At 40.6% G+C, this 25,752-nt stretch overlaps 1 protein-coding gene across 1 annotated transcript in view; it reads left to right on the top strand.

The window, feature by feature from the left end:
• Positions 1-23,803, top strand: part of LOC124140347 (MORC family CW-type zinc finger protein 3-like) — a 38,822-nt gene extending 15,019 nt beyond the window's left edge. Inside the window, exons 3-17 of the mRNA XM_046507883.2 lie at positions 5,333-5,465; positions 6,323-6,546; positions 7,582-7,732; positions 8,594-8,732; positions 9,301-9,429; positions 10,168-10,296; positions 11,234-11,331; positions 12,259-12,348; positions 13,192-13,320; positions 13,926-14,009; positions 14,576-14,609; positions 14,973-15,059; positions 16,615-16,809; positions 17,813-17,868; positions 18,807-23,803. Coding sequence (XP_046363839.2) covers positions 5,333-5,465; positions 6,323-6,546; positions 7,582-7,732; positions 8,594-8,732; positions 9,301-9,429; positions 10,168-10,296; positions 11,234-11,331; positions 12,259-12,348; positions 13,192-13,320; positions 13,926-14,009; positions 14,576-14,609; positions 14,973-15,059; positions 16,615-16,809; positions 17,813-17,868; positions 18,807-19,548 — 2,420 coding nt within the window. The 3' untranslated portion in view covers positions 19,549-23,803. The remainder of the gene's footprint in view (positions 1-5,332; positions 5,466-6,322; positions 6,547-7,581; positions 7,733-8,593; positions 8,733-9,300; positions 9,430-10,167; positions 10,297-11,233; positions 11,332-12,258; positions 12,349-13,191; positions 13,321-13,925; positions 14,010-14,575; positions 14,610-14,972; positions 15,060-16,614; positions 16,810-17,812; positions 17,869-18,806) is intronic.
• The last annotated feature ends 1,949 nt before the right edge of the window (positions 23,804-25,752 follow it).

The raw sequence follows: 25,752 nt of genomic DNA, 5'->3' as shown, positions 1-25,752 counted from the left end.
TCTGGCACACTCTTTCGTTACGATCCCACTATTCATTTTCTTAGTGAGATAATGTCCTTTACCCGTCATCACATATGGTGGGGCAATGACCATATTCAGTAGCCACCCGATTTTTGCTTCGACCAAAGTCCATTCATTATCATCATTGCGAGTAAGATTGTATGAAGTGTTTTTATGGAGTCTACTAACGTCAACATCATTTAAATCTCCTAGATTAGGTGCAGGTGCTGTGAATACAACTTCTTTCGGCTTGTATACATTATCTTGTAAGTGTAAAGCATATAACTTGCCATCGAATCCTTCTGTGTCTCCAAGATCAGAAAGCGCAATTGTATTACAGTGTCTAAGCTTATGCGTTCCAGGGCCTGAAGAATCAACCATTATTTATAATACGGAGTGTCACACTCAAATATCCTATTGATTGGTTATAAGCAATAGACAAATGGAAGGCAGGGGTTAAATTAGCCCTGATTGGTTATAAGCAATGGACAAATGGAAGGCAGGGGTTGAATTAGACCTGATTGGTTACAAGCAATGGACAAATGGAAGGCAGGGGTTAAATTAGCCCTGATGGGTTATAAGCAATGGACAAATGGAAGGCAGGGGTTAAATTAGCCCTGATGGGTTATAAGCAATGGACAAATGGAAGGCAGGGGTTAAATTAGACCTGATGGGTTACAAGCAATGGACAAATGGAAGGCAGGGGTTAAATTAGCCCTGATTGGTTACAAGCAATGGACAAATGGAAGGCAGGGGTTAAATTAGCCCTGATGGGTTATAAGCAATGGACAAATAGAAGGCAGGGGTTAAATTAGCCCTGATTGGTTATAAGCAATGGACAAATGGAAGGCAGGGGTTAAATTAGCCCTGATGGGTTATAATATAAGCAATGGACAAATGGAAGGCAGGGGTTAAATTAGCCCTGATTGGTTACAAGCAATGGACAAATGGAAGGCAGGGGTTAAATTAGCCCTGATTGGTTATAAGCAATGGACAAATTGAAGGCAGGGGTTAAATTAGCCCTGATTGTTTATAAGCAATGGACAGATGAAAGGCAGGGGTTAAATTAGCCTTGATTGGTTATAAGCAATGGACAAATGGGAGGCAGGGGTTAAATTAGCCTTGATTGGTTATAAGCAATGGACAGATGAAAGGCAGGGGTTAAATTAGCCTTGATTGGTTATAAGCAATGGACAAATGGGAGGCAGGGGTTAAATTAGCCTTGATTGGTTATAAGCAATGGACAAATGGAAGGCAGGGGTTAAATTAGCCTTGATTGGTTATAAGCAATGGACAAATGGAAGGCAGGGGTTAAATTAGCCCTGATGGGTTATAAGCAATGGACAAATGGGAGGCAGGGGTTAAATTAGACCTGATGGGTTAAAAGCAATTGACAAATGGAAGGCAGGGGTTAAATTAGACCTGATGGGTTATAAGCAATGGACAAATGGAAGGCAGGGGTTAAATTAGACCTGATGGGTTATAAGCCATGGACAAATGGAAGGCAGGGGTTAAATTAGACCTGATGGGTTATAAGACATGGACAAATAGAAGGCAGGGGTTAATTTGCACTGATTGGTAATTAACAATGAAAAAATGGAAGCCAGCTGGATTAGTTAGCCTGGGGATAATGTGACAAATAGATGGTGGCACAGATAAATTAAATCAATAAATCCCAAGCACTTGGCAGTTATGTTCCCTGGTCGATGTTCATGGCGGGCTGGTGTCTCCTGCTGTCAGCGGCTTGTTTTTCGAAACGGGGTGATATAGCGATCAGCATGTCCGTCCGTCTTTCAGCCATCCGTTTTCCGTTTCTGAAGCAGAGCTCCTAAACCGTCTTAAGGAAACTTGCAGTACAGATCAGCCTAGTGGTGAAGTGGTGCCTTTCGGTAGTTTTAAAATTCTTTTCTTTTTTAATATTTTTTTTCATTACGACAAGTTTGACTTTACTGAAAACGAGGGTAGTGCTCGTTTCTGGAGCAGAACTAAAAAACCTTGAATATTTTCTGATGAAACTTGTTACACAGATCAATCTCGTGTTGAACTGATGTCTTTTGATGATTTGGGATTTTTTTTTAAAATTAAGAAATTATGTTTTCATGACAAGTTGAACTTTATTGAAAACTAGGGCAGTGATCCAGTGACTCAGGAGCAGGACTGCTAAACCATTAAATATTTCAAGAAGAAACTTGCTATACAAATCAGTCTAGTGGTGAACTGGTGCCTTTGGATTATGTGGGATATTTTTTATGTTTTTATGACGACATGTTAGACTTTCATGAAGACAAGGGTAGTGCTCATTTCCAGAGCAGATCTCCAAAACCACTGAATATTTCTAGATGAAACTTGCTATACAGATCAGTCTAGTGGTGTACTGGTGCCCTTTGATGATGTTGAAAAATACTGAAGAGCCTTATTATTTTTTCTTCACTGAATAGAACATATCTAATGGCAATGAACCAAAAGTGGTTTTCTGAGTTGCACCAAAACGGGGGCTATGTTGTCTCCTGATGACTCTTGTAATAACTCACTCACTCACTCACTCACTCACTCACTCACTCACTCACTCACTCACTCACTCACTCACTCACTCACTCACTCACTCACTCACTCACTCACTCATTAAAACTGTTGCCATTGATAATACAAAACGGGGGCTATGTTGTCTCCTGATGACTCTTGTAATAACTCACTCACTCACTCACTCACTCACTCACTCACTCACTCACTCACTCACTCACTCACTCACTCATTAAAACTGTTGCCATTGATAATAACTTACATAAACTGTTGTGATGAAATAAGGTTTAGATTTACCGAAACAGACTTTTTGTTGTCAATAATGACAATTGTCAAAGACGGAAAGCAACTGTTTTTGTTATATCCCAAATGTCCACAAGAATCCATACATAAATGTGTCTCAGCTCACACATCGCATGAAAGCTGTTGATTTCCCTCGGGACTTTCATGCATATTTGCTTAAAGTTCCTTCTCCGATATGTATTGATAATTGAACGATAATTGGTTTGTGATTATCAATCTCTATGATCTATATCGATAGCCAGCCCTACTAACCATGCTAACACTAATTTGTCCTTCTGCATGGTTTTCATAACATGGGCTGCCATGGGCTGCAACTTATGCTGGTCGTACGAGGCGACCCATCTTCTTGAGGCAAGAGAGTTAACTGACTTTAAAAGTCCAGTTTCAACCCTTGCCGAACTTGGCTGGAATTACTGGGCTATTACCAGTTATGTCCCTTCTGGACCAATCAGATTCCACTTCTCGTATCACTTGTGTTTGCTTCACACAAAATGGGGGCGCCTAGTCAGGACGATCTGATCGATAATAAAGATCTATATTGTGATAAAACGGGTCTTACATCGCGAAATGCATCAAATCACTTGAGCACCTTGATTAAAAACATGAAAAGATTTGGAAAATATCTGCTGAAGAGTGGGCGGTGCACATGCTTTGCAAGGTTGATAATCTGCACAACAGTTTAAGGCAAGGGTGGAAACTGGACTGTGTGTTATTATTGATTGTTTCCAATCACTTTGACTCTATTGCCAAAGAAAAACTGCAATGTTTCTCCAAGATAATGATTACAATACTATAATTCGGTACTGTTTATTCTTTTATTATTAGCTTATCTTTCTACGATTGCTCATAAATATGGTATTAACTACTTTCATGCCAGAACATCTTGCTCGATCCTACATGATCAAGGCCTATCCTCCAAATATGCGGTGTCAAAGTGTTAATAATGCTATACATGTATATATCACTGTGTATGTAACCACTGAAACGGGAATAAAAATTATTTTATAAAAAAACAAACTCTCTTGCCTCGGGAAGATGGAGGTGACCAAATGAACCAGTTGGTCAGGCTCAGTGAATTGGTTGATAGGATGTCATTGTACTGGATGGATCACTGGATTGTCTGGTTCAGACTCGATAATTTGCAGTCCGCCATCATAGAGCAGCTGGGTAACCTCCCAAAACCCCTACATCCCATTTCCCCTACAGCTTAAGACAACAAAGTTCACGGTCCATGGCACTGCTAATCCCTAGTCTGTTACCTATTTCATACAATGGAACAACCCAAGAAACTCGAATAGATTGAGATAAATATTTAATTACGATTACGATATTATTCAAAATTCATAATACATTATAATAAAATGTTCATTTTTCAAAATTCATAATACATTATAATAAAATGTTCATTTTTCAAAATTCATAATACATTATAATAAAATGTTCATTTTTCATCTCAACTGTAAATCGTCTCATCTCAGTTTCTCAGTGTAATAATTGTTTCTTCCTATTGTTATTTTTGTAATTTCTAAAAATTGTCTTCTCATCATACAGGCATCTTTCATTACACTTACATTAATTTTATTTTTTTTAACTTTCCTTTAAGTCCCCTAATCCCCTAATGCTCTACCCCTTTCATTTCTACTACCTCTACTCCAGACCTTAATCTCTCCTTTAGGTGAGTTCATAATACCAGACAGGTAAATGCCGCGTGTTGTTTTAACTAATTGTAGGGGAACTGGGTTGTAGGGGAAATGGGATGTAGGGGTTTTGGGAGATAACCAGCAGCTGATATAGCTAAATTGTTGTTTTAGACTGGCACGGCCTTGTGGGGATCTGGGTCAGAACTGATCCTCAACAACCCATGCTAGTATAAGGGTAACGCTATTATTCAGGGCATTTTCATTTGCAGAAGCCCGAGGTCTTCTATTAACTGCCTGATGAAGGAGGGCAATTGAAGAGACCGAGGGTTTCTGCAAATGATAATGCCTTGAATAATAGCCTTACCATTATTATAGCTAAAATGGATGGAATTTGTTATCAAATAAAAAGAAACAACAATATTGGTTTGGAAACATTTACTGCAATCAATACAAATGTCACTGACCCACTTTTACAAATATGGAATGGTCATAGAACAAACCAGATGACGTCACTATTAAACGTGACGTCACTTTCCCTACCCTACCTAACAACGGGCGTGATAATGGCCCGTCATCAAGCAATATGAGGGCATTATCAAGTTACAGTGGCCCGCTCATTTCTGATAACGTGCAGGCGGTTTAATGATAATTCTATCCATTTTAGCTATAACAGAGATCATATAGTTGAACAGGAGGTCTGTCTCAGTGCCTGGGTTGATATTGCATCATACCCCGATTGTTGCTCATAATATCAATCCAGACTCGACTATTTTCAGTCCACTGTCATATAGATGCAATATGGCTGCGTGTGGCATTAAACAATAAACAAACTTGCAATCATAAGTTAACATGCATTCATCTTGTTTCAGACAACGCCTATGATCCTGACGTGAATGCGTCCGAGTTGTGGATTGACAAGGTAGAAGTCGGTGGTCTTCAGTGTATGACATTTGCTGACAATGGAAATGGACTCGATGAAGACAAGCTGCTCAAAATGCTCAGGTATGTTTTACTGTCAGGGTAATATTACCTTGTGCTGACGGCAGCAATATGAGACCGCTGTGCCTGGGAACTCTAAAAACAGGATGGCGAGACAAACCGTTTGTTCATCATTTGTTGATAGCATCAATTCGCACCACAATGAATCACTTTCTGGTCACACCTTGTATAAACGACTCATCACCAGCATAGAGTAGCTGGGTAGTCTGGTGGTTAAAGTGTTTGTTTGTCATGCTGAATACCCGGTTTAATTCCCCACATGGTTCAATGTGTGAAGCCCATCTCTGGTGACCCCTGCCATGGTATTGCTGAAATATTGCTAAAAGCTGCGTAAAACAATGATCACTCACACATTGTAACAACTCATCACCAGTATAGAGTAGCTGGGTAGTCTGGTGGTTAAAGTGTTTGTTCATCATGATGAATACCCAGGTTTAATTCCCCACATGGTTCAATGTGTGAAGCTCTTCTCTGGTGTCCTCTGCCGTGATATTGCTGAAAGAGTGTTAAAAGCTGCGTAAAACAAAGCTCACTCACACATTGTAACGACTCATCACCAGTATAGAGTGACTGGGGTTGTCTGGTGGTTGAAGCATTTGCTTGTCACACCGAAGCGTACACATGTATACAATGTGGGAATCCCAAGATTTCTTTGAATACCTTACCTCTATCATAGTCATAAATTTCCATTCTTAAGATTTTTCAACAGACGTCCTCTTCACTGCTGACACTGAACAGTGGCACCTGTGAAAACCACATGTTTTTTTAATTAAACCTCGCTGAGCATACCAAATGGTCGTTCCCTTGGATAATGTTTATTTATTGACTGTTTAATATATTTATCTGATTATGTATTTCAGTTTTGGATTCTGTGAAAAAGATGTTTATGAAAAATCGAATCATAAACCTATTGGGCATTATGGCAATGGCTTCAAGTCTGGTTCGATGCGTCTTGGCCAGGACGCGCTCGTCTTCACCCGACATGTCCACACCACTAGTGTTGGGATGCTATCCCAGACCTATCTGCAAAAGACAGGCTGTGAGACAGTCATGGTGCCCATCATCACCTGGGAACTACCTTCCAATATCCTTCAGAGAATGTGTGGCTTGTAGTTCAATGTGTGGCTTGTAGTTCAATGTGTGGCTTGTAGTTCAATGTGTGACTTGTAGTTCAATGTGAACACATTCTTGGCCCTTTTGGTCAATGTTGTATGGACGTGCTTTGTTAAAGTCAAGAGTGAATTCACTACATGGATGGCATCTTGGGATGACATGTAATCTGAAATTGTTGAATAGATTCTGATCCACCTTTCTGTAATCACAAACACTGCATTCATTTTTAGTTCACCTGACTGAAAGTCAAATTCTATCCTCAGTATTTTTGCAGAAAAATTTGAATATTAATTGCTGCCTATATAATTATTATTAATTATTATAAAGTGTCTGCCTTTGTTAACATTTTAAATTGTTGACTAAATATCCAGGTGAGATACAGGGCCGTTGATAGACTCTGAACTCTTGAATCTCTTGTTATCATGGCTGAATGCTGGGTTCATAGTGGGAGTATACAATTCCTTTCCTTTGTAACTTCATTTGCCTAGAGGGGTGGTGGGATAGCCTAGTGGTTAAAGCGTTCGCTCGTCACGCCGAAGACACAAGTTCGATTCCAGACATGGGTACAATGTGTGAAGCCCATTTGTGGTGTCCCCCGCTGTGATATTGCTGGAATGTTGCTAAAAACAGTATAAAACCATACTCGCCCACTCGCTCACTACAACTGAAATCTGCTGAAAAGACAAATATGGGCTACTCTTTCACTCACTCACTTATTTGCCTAGATTTCATGTTTATGGAACACCGACAGTATTACCTGCCATGTTTGTGGAATCACTGACAGTATTACCTGCCATGTTTGTGGAAACAAAAGATCTAGCATATGTTGAAATAACTGGCATTCTGGCATTGATCTGAGTCCTACATGGATCTTATGAGCTGTGTACTGCTTCTTTTGTGACCTCGAGTATCCTGAGTCAAGCTCGCTGACACTGCACCGTGCCCCTCTTTAGGCAATTATGTTCACTTTAAATCAGGATATTTTGATTTCCTTGACTGAGTTGACATAAAAAGATTCACTCTGGCACCTCACAAAACAACCTGGCAGCCATCATGAAGTACTCCCCATTCACCACCGAGTCCAGTCTCCTCACGGAACTCCTCAGTCTTGAGAGGCTCAAGACCGGAACCAAAATTTTCATCTTTAACTTGAAACGGTAAATACTCTATTACATCTAAATACTGTACTCTAATACCCTACCGCTATTACATTGTAGCCACAAATTCCTGCTTAACTTAGAATCACAGTATAAAATTATGTACGTTTTCAACAGATGTCCTCTTCACTGCCAACATATCTATAAGTTGTGAGGAAAACTCTTTCCTCCATGGGAAATGCTACTGCACATGCACAAGGCAGGAAAACATCCCTTCTTTCAAACCCAAACTGGGGCGGTCGGGTAGCCTAGTGGTTAAAGTGTTCGCTCGTCATGCCGAGGACCCGGGTTCAATTCCCGACAATGTGTGAAGCCCATTTCTGGTGTCCCACACCATGATATTGCTGGAATATTGCTAAAAGCGGCGTAAAACCATACTCACTCAAACCCAAACCCTTATCAACTAGATGCAGATAATTGGGGAGGTAGGAAGGACCTATTCTGCATGAATGTATGCAATATGTGCACGTGTATTCTACAACTCAGAAGACGACGTCAAGTGTTAAGATGTTTGTTTTAACCATGACAAGCTGTAATATTGCTGACTGCAGTTTAAAAGCCCATGTAAAATGAAAATAATTGTAAATGAAAAAGATTTGTCCATATAATATTTTTATTCCTGCCTGCATGGGGCGGTGGGAAAGCCTAGTGGTTAAAGCATTCGCTTGTCGCGCCAAAGACCCGGGTTCGATTCCCCACATGGGTACATTGTGTGAAGCTTATTTCTTGTAACCCCAGCCGTGATATTGCTGGAATATTGTTAAATGCGGCATAAAACCATTCTCACTCACTCACTCCATGCCCACACATTTTCTGAAACATTAACTTTTCACCTTAAATTTATGCCGGAACTTGTTTCAGCTCCAAGTCTGGAAGCCCTGAGCTGGACTTCGAGAGTGACCCGTTGGACATTCGTAACCCCGAGACACTAGCCATGGACATGACCACCGTATACAGGCCCATGCAGGAATCCACACCAGAGTTCAAAAGCTCTCTCAGGGTCAGACATCTGGATGTATTTCTTGTTTCGAGGTCCTCTCTGTAAACATGTAATGCAAACGCAAATGTAGTTTTCTCGCTTGAACCACTTGTATATTCTGTTCGTGCCAGCTTGCGTCTTATGCGTCCAGGGGCACTGGTGGCCCATTCGTCTCAGACATCACAATTTGCTGTGCAGAGTTTTGTCCCTTGGGCATGCCAATCTTTGAACCTTTGAATCTCGGTTTGCCCCGATTCTGTTTCTAGGTTTGTCAGCACCGTACCCGTGCTCGTGGGTTTCAACAAAGTGGTGAACAGCTAAAACTTTCATCACTTTGGACTTCCTTGATATAACTGGAATAAGGTTCAAAGTGGCTTTAAACCCAACTCACTCACTCACTCACTCACTCACTCACTCACTCACTCACTGTAGTTATTCCAAAGCCATGGTATGACTGTGGTAATTTTAATAAATGGAGTGGTCCTTAACTTTAAAGAAGTATAAATACAGACCCCTTCCCTTGTGTCAGATTGAAGCATATGAAACAAAGTTAACCCTGTTTGACATATTCTATACATGTATATTCCAGGAATATTGCAGTATCCTGTTCCTGAAACCTCGTATGAAGATTGTACTCCGTGGACAGAAAGTGAAAACCAAACTTATTTCCAAGAGTTTGTCTCACACAGAAATTGATCTCTACAAGCCGGGGTGGCTCGTATCCTTCTTTCATTGTCGCAGTGGCCGGATTATCTCAAATAAAGCTTCCAGTTCTGTTATCTGCTCATGTAGGTTTAAGGACAGAATAGATTCAAGGAGTGGGACCCCTTGACCTTCATGCTTAAATGTAACTCTTCTCTGTCTCTGTCTCTGTCTCTGTCTCTGTCTGTCTCTGTCTCTGTCTGTCTTTCTCTGTCTGTCTCTGTCTCTGTCTGTCTCTGTCTCTGTCTCTGTCTGTGTCTGTCTTTCTCTGTCTGTCTCTGTCTGTCTCTGTCTCTGTCTCTGTCTGTCTCTGTCTCTGTCTGTCTTTCTCTGTCTGTCTCTGTCTCTGTCTCTGTCTCTGTCTGTCTTTCTCTGTCTCTCTCTCTCTCTCTCTCTCTCTCTCTCTCTCTCTCTCTCTCTCTCTCTCAAAAGTCAATTAAAAAGTACCATAATAACCGACTATGTTTACGAACAGGGGCGGTTGGGTAGCCTGGTGGTTAAAGCATTCGCTCCTCACGCCGAAGACCCAGGTTTGATTCCTGATATGGGTACAATGTGTGAAGCCCATTTCTGGTGTCCCCCCACCGTGATATTACTGTAATATTGCTAAAAGTGGCGTAAAACAATACTCACTCACTCACTTTACGAACATGTTTACTGTTGAATTGAACAAGGAAGTTATTACTAGGTTTCATGGAAGTCAGAAGGAGTCGTTTTACTTGTTTCCCATTCCCATTCCTTAACTCACGGCCAGGGTCGTCCTCTGAAGATAGTTTTTGGATTCACCTGCTCCAAAGATGCCCGTAGTGAGAACTATGGACTTATGATGTACCACAAGAACAGGCTGATCAAGGCGTACGAGAAAGTGGGCTATCAGAGACAGGTAGGAGACTGGTCCACTCAGAAAACATTAGGGCTGTGACGATTCACTCGCGTATTCGGTGAATCGACCGTATCGTTCATGAATTGAATTATTTATTCGTGACCACTAGAATCGAATATTTATGAATATGCAAGCATGTGCATTTACATAAAAAAATACCCAATAAGAACATATTTTATGCATATATTTCTTCAGAAGACAACACTCCTATACTATTTAATTTGACAGTATTGTGGTCACTGGTCATTGTCGCATTTGAGCAGATACTAGTACCTAGATAAGTGCAGTATATACATGTATAATATATTAATAATTAACAAACCATGTCAAATAATTTAAGTTCCTATTGCCTCACTGAATATAACAAATCAGCTACTAACTTGTTATTGTATTCGTGAATTAATATTCGTATTCGTTACCCTATATTCGTGATACGAAACGTAATCACCTCGTAGTGTATTCGTTGCAGCTCTAGTAAACATGTGTCTTTTTTTTCATAGACCATGTGGTCTGTACATGTTCGTTACAGACACCAAGCCCTTTCAGTATTTAATGTCACAGGCATGTTTTGCAAATTGGTACTTTTAGACAAGGACACTAGTTAAAAGACGGGTGACAACCTGGAAGGGCTATTTGTTTTCTCCCCAAGCGTCTTTGTGTTACATTAACAACTTTTCCAAAATTCAATGGGCATTCTGGGTAAGAGTTGGCCCCCAATAACCTATGCTGGTCGTAAGATACGACTAAACGTATCGGATGGTAATGCTTGGTGACGGCTGATTGCTTTTTATTGTTGTTCATGATATCAGTCACTGGTTTGTATGGTGCAGACTCGATTATATTCTGTGGATTGCAAAACAGAATCCTTGTTTTGCATAAGCTTCCTTTTTTTTTAAATGCCATTTTTTGTAAAAGAAATCTTGTATCATTCATTCAGCGCAATAATTTGGGCGAGGGAGTAGTGGGTGTGGTCCAGGTGGATTTCCTGCAGCCCATCCACAACAAGCAAGACTTCAACAAGGATGAGAAGTACAAGTAAGGGAGCTCTTCTCCGTCAGATGTTACAATCAGTTGACTCGAGGAACTTTCTAATATACTCACTGCCAAAAGAAATGCAAACCATAGAAACATATCGAGAAGTATGTACGTTAAGAAAAGATGTTTCCAATGTGTACCAATTAATGACAAAACTAACAATCAGAGTGTCTTTGTTCTTATCAAGACATGCTGCACGTGATTTCCAAACTTTACGCTAATCCTGCACAAGACAAATGGTGCCACTCGACTCATGGATCTATAACGTCACGGGACGTGTTTATGAGCATCTGTTCACACAACGTACCAGTATGTTCATTTGTGCGTCGAACCAATCTCGTATCTCTTGAATATAAATAAGTCTTCATATATTAACTAACATGTATGGTATTCACGTTTCTTTTGGCGGTGAGTATATATTGAATATTTGCCAAAATTGACATCAGTTCCTGCTGCTAGTGTGTGTGAAAGGGTTTTATTAAGGCTGAATATATTGGTGCCGTTCCTGTTACTCTTCACAGCCAACTTTGAACAATAAGGGAGATAACTTCGTTAACTATTGATGTTATGACTTGTCATCGATATGTTGCGATCAGGCCATGGATGTTTGCAATGCCTTTTTAGTTTGAGTAATTGATAAACCCCTACCTATTATTGAACTATGTATTCATATAAGAATGTATAGTTTACTGCACAAAGGATGTCTATGAGTTAAAATTCATGTTGAACTTTGTGAATAACTCTTCTAGCTTGATACCACATTATTTTTATCTCTTCTACAATCACACTGTTGATGAAGTTGAAATTGTGTGTGTTTGGTCACCATTGGAAATCTAATTTCAAGCAAGGTCACCATGGCAACTGTTTTGAAAATGTACTTTTGCCCCACTCTTCATGCACACTTCTATTTCCCACTGTCTGTTGCAGCTCTTTCATGACTTCTATAGCTCAGAAGTTGAATGATTACTGGAATGAGAAGAAGTGCGGAGGCAGTCGGGTCCAGGTGGCGCCAGCAGGGTAGGGTGAACACAATTCTCGGGTGAAGAGTAGTGTGAACACACTTCACAGGGGGTGAAGGGTAGGGTGAACACACTTCTCGGGGGAAGGGTAGGGTGAACACACTTCTCGGGGGAAGGGTAGGGTGAACACACTTCACAGGGGGTGAAGGGTAGGGTGAACACACTTCTCGGGGGGAAGGGTAGGGTGAACACACTTCTCGGGGGAAGGGTAGGGTGAACACACTTCTCAGGGGGGAAGGGCAGGGTGAACACACTTCACAGTGGAGAAGGGTAGGGTGAACACACTTCATAGGGGGTGATGGGTAGGGTGAACACACTTCACAGTGGAGAAGGGTAGGGTGAACACACTTCGCAGGGGGTGATTGGTAGGGTGAACACACTTCACAGGGGGAGAAGGGTAGGGTGAACACACTTCACAAGGGGAGAAGGGTAGGGTGAACACACTTCACAGGGAGAGAAGGGTAGGGTGAACACACTTCACAAGGGGAAAAGGGTAGGGTGAACACACTTCACAGGGAGAGAAGGGTAGGGTGAACACACTTCACAAGGGGAGAAGGGTAGGGTGAACACACTTTACAGGGGGAGAAGGGAAGGGGGAAAACATTTCACAGGGGGAGAAGGGCAGGGTGAACACACTTCACAGGGAGAAAGGGAAGGATTGCACCATAATCATTGTGAGAAAATATATACTGATGTAAAATGTGCCTGATCCTCCTTTTAAGCTGGGATATAATGACAATAAGACTACACAACCTTTTAAATATTACCTCCCTATGAATTAACGGTGTCAAATTGTCAAGATTCCTTATACCATGCAGTCATTGCGTTATGTTTTCCCCAGGAATCTCCCCGATTGGCTGTGGGCTCAGTGTGAAAACTGTCTCAAGTGGCGCCGTCTTCCTGATGGTGTCCGACAGACAGGACTCCCTGACAGATGGTTCTGTCATATGAACCCAGACGCATCTCACAAGTATGTTGTAGATATGTGTTCTTCATATAATATTATTCTGATTTAATCGTGATGTAATATCATTTGAAATACATGATTTTAATCAGTGTATTGTTAGGCCTTGGAACCGGTAGTCTGTAAATAGTGACTAACTAAAGTTGATATTGTTGAACATTACATTTGGAGGTAGCCGAACACATTTTTCCACATTGTCACTAAAAGTAGGTCTTCATTTTGTGATGAAATTTTCCATTCCATAGGACGGTCGTACAAATGGAAACAAGAGTAAGATTTCAGAAACATTTCAAAAGTGATCGCTTTTAGTATGTTGATAGCATGTTAATAAACGGAAAGTGTCCATGAGTTGGTCTCCAGCAACCTGGTCATGAAAGATGACTCAAGGGATCTGGTAGCCAGCTCTGTGACTTACCTCATAACACACTGACAGCGTGGATCGTTTTTCATATCAATCACTGGATTGTCTGGCCCAGACTTCATTATTTACAGGCAGTCACCTTTGTAGCAAGAATATTGCTGAGTGCAGGTTAAACAACACACAAACATTAAAAGCAGAGTAGTGCAAGGTGATGTTTTCCTTGTTGTTTGACCCCTGTCCCCTGTTTCAGTCGGTGTGATGTGGAGGAGGAGCCCGAGGATGAGGATGAAGCGTTAAACAGGCCGACTTACGAGAAGACATACAAGAAACAGCAGTAAGTAGCGGAGGGTTGATGAGTTTGTGAAGCCAGCCTTGCAGTCTACCAGTATTGGTTTCACATCAGTTCATGTTCTGGGACAATGTCAGATGTTTGTCTTCTGTTTCAGAAATGATGTACAATAATGTAGAAGAAGATCGTAGTTGACAAGATCATGTCAATGGCTTAGAATGTCCTGATGACTTTGAGTCAATGGGGTAGCCATGTGGTTAAAGCGTTTGCCTATCATGCCAAAGGCTTGGATTTCATTCCTGGCAACTGGAACGTATGGAGACCATTCCTGGTGTCCACGTGCCATGATAATGCAGAAATTTACAATTGCGTAATGAAAATATACTCACTCATTTTAGCAAAAATACCATGAGTTACCATGCCATTCCTTCTCCCACATCAGCCGCTGCTTACCAGCTTGACAAACATGTAAACTTGGTTCAGTTGTTTATTGTTTCGAAAAGAATAGTATGGTTGTGATTTCATCCCATGCTTTCATTGACCTTCACTGTCTCTTGTAGAAGTCATGTTGGAGGATTTGGGTTTATTGAGTCTTATTCCGTTTGTTTCAGGGAAGAGAAGAGGAAACTGTGCAAGATGGAGGAGGTAGCTATATGATGACTTCAGAGCTTGATTTATCTTCATAAAACATGCACCAGTGCAACTGTTTTTTGAAAAATGCAACCTAATATTTATGTCAAATGCACCAAGTGCGTGTCTAACTTTTGCAAATTGTGTCAAGACCAACAAGGGCGGGCGTGGCCTATGCTTGGTGTAAGAGATCACATAGTGGATTGTTGCTCATAATATCAATCCAGACTTGGTATTTTACAGGCCGCCATCTTGTGGCTGGAATATTGCTGAGCGCAGTGTTGAAAAGCAAACAAGCAAACCAGGTTTTTGCAGGTTTATTTTCAGAGTTATGGCTGTGTTGTGCTTATGAGACTTGGTATTCTTCCTCTGTTTCAGCAACAACGTCGGATACAGAAAGAGAGAGAACTACAGGACCGAGAGGTGGCAATTCAACGAACATTACAGCGTATTAATCAAGGAGAGGTAGGTACTTTGATTATTCATCGTAAAGAATACCATCGGCAAATATTATCTCCTATGAAGGATATCCCTGCAGAAAGTAATAGTTTCAGTGATGAACTTTTCCCTTTACATCAAGTCCTCCCCCTGGCATGGTTCTCCATCCCCCTTATACAGTGGGAGGTTTAGTCATCAGCATGGCTATCCATCTGGCCATTCATCTTTTATCAAGTCAATTCCAATGGTTTAGTGACCGCCTCCGTGGTCTTGTGGTAGAGCGTCCGCCCGGAGAGCGGAAGGTCCCGGGTTCGATCCCCGGCTGCGTCATACCAAAAGACATTAAAAGATGGTACTTGTTGTTACCCTGTCTGGCGCTCGGCATTAAGGGACTAAAACAAGGACTGGTCGGCTGAGTGGGGTATTCATGTTAAACTGCGGCATGGTATCTCAGTGAGCTAGCACTATAAATCGGCATCAGTCCGGACTAGTACAAGCAGCCACACACACACACACATACATGCACGTCGTTATATATGTGCAATAATCTTGGACGCGACGTTAAACCCAATTTCACCTCACCTCACCTCCAATGGTTTGGTATGGAGAATAAGTGAGAAAAGTGTCATTGTCAATGTCCAAGTTAAAAAGAGTAAGTTAGTGAGTATGGTTTTTACGCCACTTTTAGCAATATTCAGCAATATCACAGCAGGGGGCACCAGAAATGGGCTTCACACATTGTGCCCATGTTGGGATTTGAACCCGTGTCTTTGGCGTGACAAGCGAACGCTTTAACCAGTAGGCCACCCTGACCACTCCTTTAAAAAGAAAAAAATGAGTTCCTAGTATCCATCCCCTGATATCAATATTACTGTTAGTATTAACCTACACAACAGTAGCTTCACTGTTTTGTTATGAGGTTTACATCACTTCCTGTTTTTGATTATGCATAATCAGTATTCATACCACCTAGTTCGTTTCCGGAGCATAACTCATAAACCGTTCAATATTTTTTCATCAAACTTTGCAGGTCTGTCAGGTACATGCTGAACTGGTGCCTTTTGCTATTGAGAAATTTTATAAATTTTTATTTTTTACGTTTCCATGGCAACAAGATGGACTTAGGTTCTGTGAGGGTAGGGTTCGTTTCCGGAGCATAACTCATAAACCGTTCAATATTTTTTCATCAAACTTTGCAGGTCTGTCAGGTACATGCTGAACTGGTGCCTTTTGCTATTTCGAAATTTTAGAAATATTTATTTTTTACGTTTCCATGGCAACAAGATGGACGGAGATTCCAAACTCATCTTTTTTTTGACAATTATCATGACAAGTTCCACCTCGGTTAAAAAAGGTTAGGGTTTGTGTAGATTTAATTATGTCATAAATTCTCCAACAGGGGCGGGGGATATAGCCACATTAGTGGCAAACTCTTGTTAATTTAGAATCGATATTCATTAATTTGTATCACTACAGCATCGATATTACAAATGTATCAATATTGCGATATACGATGACATCTGTATGTGATACTGATGTAATAGAGGACTATGACATGCTATTTATTTTTAACCTGTGTCAGGTGACAAGTTCGAAGAATCAGATGCGGAAGGACGTGGTTAACCTGGAGAAGGCTCTGATCGAGTCGAAGAAGCGTGAGGCGCTGCAGAAGCGGCTGATCCTGCAACTCCAAGAGCAGAAGAAGCAGCAGGAGCAGCAGAAGGGGGAGCTGCTGAAGGCTGCCGAGAACCTCCGCGTCGTCAACATGGAGAACAACGTCAGTACCTTCCTCCTTTCTGTATGACCCTTGACCTTGGTGTCCCAGTCGTCTAAGGTGCTGTTGTGCTGGGAAACCTATGATCGTGTGTTCGAAACAAGATTTGCCCTGTTTATGTTTCTAGGTTTGTCAGCACCTGCATCACAAGGGGCTTTCCTCCCATGTCAGTGATATAGCTTCAATACTTTCAAAGTTGCATTAATCCAACTCTCTCTCACTCACTCCAAAATAATACTCTCACATGTGTGCAGAGTTGTCCCTTAGCTGGTTGTGGGCTGACACTGGTCAGGAAACAGGAGTATGATGTCCGTAAGAACCATCTTCCCGAGGCAAGTGAGTTAACTGACTATAAAAGTCCAGTTTCCACCCTTGCCGAACTAGGCTGGTATTATGGAGTTACATTTTGGCTGGACTAACGAGTCTATGCATAGTCCAATCAAAATCGCGCACCGAAATCGAAATTCGGTTCGTAGAGTGTCATGCAGATTTCGGTCGTCTGCAGGATTTGCAAAGCATGTGCACCGCTAACTCGTTGTCAACAGATATTTTCTAAATCTTTTCATGTTTTTAATCAAGGTGCTCACGTGATTTGATGCACTTCGCGATGTAAGACTTGTTTTATCACAATATAGATCTTGATTATCGATCAGATCGTCTTGACTGGGCGCCACCGTTTTGTTTGAAACAAATGCAAGTGATACAAAAGGTTGAATCTGATTGGTCAATAGGAGAGGCATAGAAAGGACATAACTTGTAATAGCCACTCGTGGCGCTACGATCGAGTCCAGGAATTCCAGCTTAGTTCGGCAAGGGTGGAAACTGGACTTTCAAAGTCAGTTATCTCTCTTGCCTCGGGAAGATGGTAAGAACTGAATAATACTCTATGTTGATTTTTGTCATGATTCACATGTGCCTCAAGCTGACATTTCAGCTTTAGAACAAAGTCATGTATTCATTGTGAAGTACAAGTTATATGTCTCTAGTGACTATTGTGTCTTTGCAGAACCTTCTAGAGAAAGCAGAAAATCTGGCAGGGAATTCACCCGTGTCATCCACAAGGTCAGTTACCATGGTGACTCTGTCTCTGTATGTAGAGTATTCAAATATCTATGTTTATTTTCAATTTAATGCAAGTATTTTTATTGTGTGGAACGGATGTGGTCCTGTACATTGGTATATCCATGCATACATGCATACTATTGAAACTTCTTTCTTTAAATAGTGGAGGATTTGACATGAATTTTATGTGTTGTCAAAAATTCTGTTGAATTTACCGTGATAAGTTAGAAACTTTACTAAAAGTGGTGTCAAACTATATTCACTCACTCACTCACTTCTACTTCTACTGTTGTTAAGACCCAATTCAGCTTCCTTATGGCAGCATGGACATTGCTACATATGTGGATAACAACATCATTATTGTTTGTGACAACATCTCAGGGCTACTTCTTGTCCCTTCATCAGCTCTTCCTATTTCTAAAGACTTACAGCAAACTACGTATATAACGAACACCTTTATAACAAACTGAAGGATATAACAATGTGCTTTTTGGTCCCGTCTATTTGCTGTATATATGCTGTATATATGCTGTTTACATGCTTATAACAAACTATGGTTATTATGAACTATAATTAGTTTTTTCGTTATGACCGTAGTTTACTGTATGTACCGTATTCGACGTAATAAGCGCCCAGGGCGCTCTTAAAATTAGAAATAGAGGCTTAAAAAAAAAAGAGTTAAAAGATCGGAAATTTCGTGGTTTATGCTGACAATCTGAAATGTTTATCTACGACAGGTATATTTTAATTTAATTGCCCGTAATTTAGGGTGCATATAACACACGAGTGCGTATTATATGCGAATAAATAAGTTCTTTGTACATTGATCAATATGAAAGGGTGTTCATTAGCCAATACATTAGCAAATATTGCCATGGGCGCTTATTACGTCAAATACGGTATGTGATGTTTCAAGTTTTTGTGCGTGTCATTTTCAGCGGCAACAACAAAAACCAGAACATGTGTTTCAAGACGGAGGATGGAGAGGTGATCAATATTGTGGAAAACGACGACCCTGCAAATCCTCAGGAAAAACAACGCAACACTGGAAAGCGAAAACCCGCGACCGAACTGATTGACCTGACCCTGGAGGACGAGGACATGCTGACATCATCCCCAACACCTAGCAAGATGTTCCGTACTGATGACATCAAACCGGACAAAGATGAACTGGATGAGCAGCTACTACAGAACAGTGATGGGGCAGAGGCAGGTGGCCCCAAGTCACCGGTCCAAGAAAGGAAAGGAACAGAGGGCACAAAAGAGAAAAGTAAAGACGTAAAACCAAGTATAGAAGAGTTGGACCAAGAGATAGATGTGTTGAGGAAAGCCAACAGTGATTCCAAGAAGCAGAGGAAAATGACTGTGAGCAGTAACCTGTATTCAAAATCAAAAGAAAAACAGATTGCTCCTCGGAAAGAGAAGGACAAGGATGCATTGTGCGATTCTGAAACTAAGCAGAGGTATGAGGAACTGAAAAAGATGTATTCTGCTAAATGTACAGAGGTGACACAGACTATGGAGGAGCTGAAGGCTTTACAAGACAATGTGCACAGGCTTCTGAGGATTATAGTGCCAGATGTGGAATTAGGGGATGCCAAAGACATTCGTTACATCGTGGAGGAGATGATCAGGGTTAACTCAGATGAATCGCTGTTGAATGCAGCGTCAGCCACGTGATGGAGGGGGGGTCTGTTCTTCCTCCTATGTGTCATATACGTGTAGCATTGTTTTATTTTTTTAAATGACTTGTGATGTGATGGACAGTGAACTGTCACAGAATTGAATCTGTTGTGTATAATTACATTGGACAGACAGAGGTCATGGGGTCACTTCCTGTTTGTAACAAGCTACTCAACTGATGTGCAAAGAAATTTGTTTTATATTTTCATATCAAAGTTTCCAGCCACTGAAAATCTCCAGCACAGGGACCACATTTTCCAAGCAGTTGGATCTTAAATGTCATTTAATGATTCATTATTTTAGAGAGCCCAGGACTTATTTGCTAAGATTAGTAAGTTTCGGATGGACTAGTCAGCCGTCACAGAGATTGGACACATGCATTCAGAAGAATAAAATGATTTCTGATGAAATTCATATGATTACTGTACTTCTCATGGAAGTTGTTGCATTCTGTTGCAGCCTGTAACTGTGACGGAGTAGTGGCCTTGTCAGATATCTGTGTATTTATAAACAGGATCAGCTAAAACCAAAGCTGCAAGACAACTTTGGCATGATGACAATGTTTTCCCACAGACTGCTTTTGATAATTATCTTTTTCTGATGAGTTAATGATAATTATCTTTTTCTGATGAGTTAATGATAATTATCTTTTTCTGATGAGTTAATGATAATTATCTTTTAGTGATGAGTTAATGATAATTATCTTTTTCTGATGAGTTAATGGTAATTATCTTTTTCTGATGAGTTAAGAAATTGTGGGTCTTGTTTATACTTCAGTTACAAAGCTGAAGGGCATACTCCAATAAATACTGAATGGTAGAATAATAATGTAATGTTATTATGTATGGACAGAATATAAGTGGATTCTGCAATCAGGGCATCATTGAATATCAGTATCAGAACTTCTTTGTCTTATGTTGTTTTTGAAACTCTGTATAAAGGTTATGTTAGACATAATAATTTGATGTAGGCAGCTGGTGTTACTCCTTCTCCAAGCTGGAGAATGACATCTGTAGTATATGTGACATTTAGCTGGTGAAGTTTAACAATGGTGAACTGCCTAAACTCAAAGGGCAATTACTGCAGAACTTATCTGGAAGAGGTACTTGCTACTCCCCAACAGTGTCACAGTGTGACAGAACTTATCAGCAAGCAGTACATGTTTTTCCCCGACAGTGTTACAGTGTTACAGAACTTATCAGCAACAGGTACATGTTATTCCCCGACAGTGTTACAGTGTGACAGAACTTATCAGCAGGAGGCACATGTTATTCCCCGACAGTGTTACAGTGTAACATAACTTATCAGCAAGTGGTACATGCTATTCGCCGACAGTGTTACAGAACTTATCAGCAGGAGGCGCATGTTATTCCCCTATAGTGTTACAGTGTAACATAACTTATCAGCAACAGGTACGTGCTATTCCCCGACAGTGTTACAGAACTTATCAGCAAGAGGTACATGCTATTTCCTAAGCATGTTACAGTGTTACAAAACTTATCAGCAACAGGTACATGCTAGTCCCAGACAGTGTTACAGAACTTATCAGCAAGAGGTACATGCTATTTCCTAAGCGTGTTACAGTGTTACAAAACTTATCAGCAACAGGTACATGCTAGTCCCAGACAGTGTTACAGAACTTATCAGCAGGAGTTACATGCTACTCCCCGACAGTGTGACAGTGTTACAGAGCTCATCAGCAAGAGGTACGTGCTACTCCCAGACAGTGTATCGATATGTAAGTTCCAGTCAAGTGGGTCACATTGTCAAGTAGAATTATCAAGTTTTGGATTTTCATGGTTACAAAGTCCATCTTGATATTGTAATCCAATTTCCTTTGTATCTGTCCATATGTGTGAGGTTGTTGTCCTCAGGAGTCCGGTATAACGACAGGAATTGTATCAGGACGATTAATTAACTATAAATTCTCAGGTAATTACAACTATAGAGAAGCGATACAATGCCGGGGTGGGGTTGTGATTGAGGTAGGACTACTTCATCATGTTTATCTTGTAGTTCATGAAGTAGTTGATGACAGGGGAAGCTCCAGGTTTTATTGGGGCGGTCGGGTAGCCTAGGGGGTAAAGTGTTCGCTCGTCATGTTCAATACCTGACATGGGGACAATGTGTGAAGCTCACTCCAGACTTTTTAGCTCTGCCCAATTTGAAATATATATAAACAAACTTTCTACTTCCTTTTGCTGAATGCTGAAATTTAAGATCAATATGATTCTTCCAAGAAGAGATTATGTGCAGTTTGTGATTCTTTGAAAGGAGAGGTAGGACAAGGTCCCTGTTTGGCCCTCTGGAAATGTTGAATTTTGAAAATGTTTGTTTGAAATTATTGGACATGAAATTAAGTATGAGCAAGTATGTCGCCCAAGATGAATGTTTTACCATAGTTTTTACTGTTTTTATCAACAGCGGGTGGCCATTTTATTACGTACAAAAATGGCTGGATACGTGAGAATAAATTTTGATATGATGTTTTTTACCTCAATATTTGGTTATTTGACCCTTGTTCCTCAATATTTTAAATATGCTCTTTGGAATTCCTAGTGTAGGCAAAGGGATGTTTTCCCAGATTTCTTGGATCAGATGCTCATGGCTGACCAGCCATGTGACAAGTGTGGTGGCAATAAACGACTTGTTATCGAACGGAATAATATTTTGTAAGTGTATATGTTTTTTGCAATTTACATTTCCCGCTAGTGTGTGTAATGATATGGCCACCCACTGTACTTCTTCTTTGAAAATGTTCTTCCTGAAAACCTATAAAATCCACCTGTTTCACATGTTGTCCTTTAATGCCTATGCATTTAATCATGTCATCAGTTCCAGTCATACAATTGTTAAAATGAACAAAATTTAGTTCTTATTCATTTATTGAATACGTCTGACAACTTTCATGGCAATTTCTAATATATAGCATTGTGCAAAAAAATCCGGAAATTTTCAGACATATATTTCAAAGAAATACATCATATATTCATGTTAATACGATAAACTGTGTAAGGGTCCATTCTTTCGCGAACACAATATTAATATTCTGTAAGGGTACCCTGTCTGTCGATACACCTGTTTGTACGCCTTGTTATACTGTATATTAATGAGTATGGTAGATTTGGGTAGATTCAACCATGTCTCAGTGATTGTCCTCTCCATCGCCCATGATTTCCAGGCTGCCACTCCTCATCAGTGTCAGCTATGAGCTGTCAGACATTTACAAGGTGATTACGTGAAGTGGCAAGAAAATCCATCATGACAACGTGGTTATCTGTAGACAAGCGTTTTGTGAACACTAACGTGTGGGGTTGGGCGTTGTCCTGCTGTAGCACACATGGAATGTTGCTTAGTCCCTTGGCAAATTCTTTGAGGCCTTCCTGAAGAATGTGACAATGTTAACGTTTCCCTCCACAAAGATCTGGGTGCCGTTGTACATAATCTCAGAGCTACAACTATCGTAAGTCTATATGATGAAGGTATGGGTGTTATGATTACCTTAGCGCTAAGATCATTTTGTACAACTGCACTGAGGGGTGCAACTCTTATCATGGCGATACATCCCCACACTGTCAGATGCAGTGAACACTTCGGAACCGTTTTCACGGATATCCATCCTCTGGACCATCTGATTTTTATGTTCTGTGGAACTGACTCAACTCTAAAAAATCTGACTCATCTGGAAAAATCACATTAACAAACCTTACCTGTACACCAGGCTAGGCATTTCTCCATATGTTATTAGAGGGGTTTTCCATGAAACTGATTTCCAGTAGCCAATATCGGGTAGAGTTCTACACGCTACCTCTGATGCTTAAGGACCCCCTCTTCTCCCAAAATCCAAACCAAGTTTAGTGGACTCATCAGATGAATGAGGGCAACTTGAGCAACATGTCGTCTGTTGTTAGCGTCATAAATGGACCAAACTGATAGGATGCACCACTGCCTGAACCTTATGCTTTTAGATTATCGTACATTGTAGAGAGAGGCATGCCGGTCATATAATGCAACTGGCTTGCAGTTTTCTACCATTTGTGCGGAGATAAAAGAGTTTCTTTTGTCAAGCTCTGACATGTTCTCAGATCTGAGAAGCTATTGTTTGCTTATGCATCATCACATGACTAGCCCTAAGAACATGGGAGATAACTCTGCAGATGAGCATGTACATACATATTTTCCTGATCAAATCACTGTTATCCCAGAATACCTGTCTTTTAAAAGTATATCATTTGTCCAAGTTTTAGGGGGGGGGGGGGGGGGGGCACAATTATTCCATTATGCAGAAGCTGTTGTCAAAAAAGAGGCCTCCCTTCTACCTCTTCCTTTGTGAAAGATACATACCTAACATGTCTTCACAATTTCTGCAAGGATATATCCCCATTGAGTCATGGCGGTCCGTGACAATGATGAACTATTTATGTCACATTGATTATAAGTGTTCTATATTCTGATGTATTTTGAGCCAAGCCCCAATCCAGTATGAACGTACAGTGGAGATTGTATGTTATTATCACTTTCTTTGACCTTGACCTTGAAATGTTGCCCAGTGCCATCAGTACTATAATTAGCATCCTTGGAATTTAGCCAAATGAGAAGATGTTTACTTGGATGTAGAAAGACTTTAGTGGCGAACTTCAACCAGAATGGTAAACTAAAGCGAAGCAGTCTTTTCACTGGTCTTCATGCCGACTCATTTTCTGATCACTTCAGTGAAAATTTTCAAACTCAAGAGTGCTTAGTTACAGTGACAACAAAAACACTACTACGTTATGATTCCAGAGTTTTCATTTTGTGATTCATTGATGAAGTTTTGGTCTTTGGAATGGAACCCTAAGTTGTGACAATTATGGCTTGGATACTGTTGGTGAAACATTATGGTAGTTGTAGGTGTTGGATAGATAGTTTACAGTTCAGAAATGTTTTTGTTTAGAAAGCAGAATTACAGAGCCAGAATTACAGGACCAGAAATACCTCTATTGATGTCATTCCAAACAGTTACAGACTTATATTTTTGTGAGTGGGTTTGGAACAGGCAAACCAGCTATAGATGGTGGGAGCACTCTCGTATTTACTCTTCACTCTCATTTCATTATGGGGTCGGTGGGGTGGCCTTGTGGTTAAGGCGCTCACTCATCAAAATTCTGGGTTTGAATCCCAAATTTGTCCCTGATCATGTTTCTACCCATGGTAGTGGGTGTCATCAAAGTAAACTTCTAAGACCTGTATTACTTGGGACTTTCCTCCCACATATAGCTGACATGCCATGATATAACTGAAGTATTGTTCAGAGCACTCATTTGTCTCATATGGCCTTCCACATAAAGCAGTTCTGCTGTGGAATAACTTAAATACTTTTCAGAGCGATGTTAAAACCTCACTCATGCACTCTTAAATACTAAAGTTATGTTCATTCAGTATTGACAAGCTGCATGACTTCCGCAAGGGAAGTAACTCTTTATCAAGCAGCGTGAGTAATACTTATCTCAGGAGAGACACTGTTACATTGTCCAACCATCACGTAACACGACGTCCGTAATGCAGTAGACGATTTAATGATCTCCACTGGATAATCACTTGATTGGCCTTTCACTTTCCCACATACAGGTTATTATTCATAAGACTTCTGGAACACATGTGGCCCAGTCGTCCAAGGCAACAAAATTCCCTGTGCAGCATTACAACCCTTGGGCACACAAGAAATCTATGATTGTGGCTTTAAATCGCGATTCGCTCTGATCATGTTTCTAGGTTTGTCAGCACCATATATACCAGTGCTCGTGGGTTTCACCAAAGTGGTAAATGTCTGAGACCTGGATCACTTTGGGTGTTCCTCCCACATCAAGCTGACATGCCGTGATATGGCTGCAATACTGTCAAAGTGTTTTTTACCCAACTTACTGTTTTACATGTGGAATTTAAGGACAGAATGGGCTAGTCTTGACTTGTTTTGGCCTGCAGCACTACCTCCCCAAGTCTGGGACAATACTCCATTATTGTGAATGTGTAGCTGGTATCTTGTTTGCAGCAGTTTGGAAGGTAAAAGAATACCATGCCAGTTAAAACGCTGGAAAGGCGGGAATGTTTGTTTCATTCAGTATACTCATTTGTACATTGATGGCTATGAAATCCTCTGATCCAGATTGACTGGGTTCCATCTTCCTGAGGCAAGGGAGTTACCTGACCGTAAAAGTCTGTTTA

The sequence above is a fragment of the Haliotis rufescens genome, unplaced genomic scaffold (assembly GCF_023055435.1).
Source record: "Haliotis rufescens isolate VD_foot unplaced genomic scaffold, xgHalRufe1.0.p SCAF_5, whole genome shotgun sequence".
In the NCBI taxonomy this organism is placed as follows: Eukaryota; Metazoa; Mollusca; class Gastropoda; order Lepetellida; family Haliotidae; genus Haliotis; species Haliotis rufescens.
The sequence above is the reverse complement of the archived record's forward strand: the minus strand, read 5'-3'. Positions and strand labels throughout refer to the sequence as shown.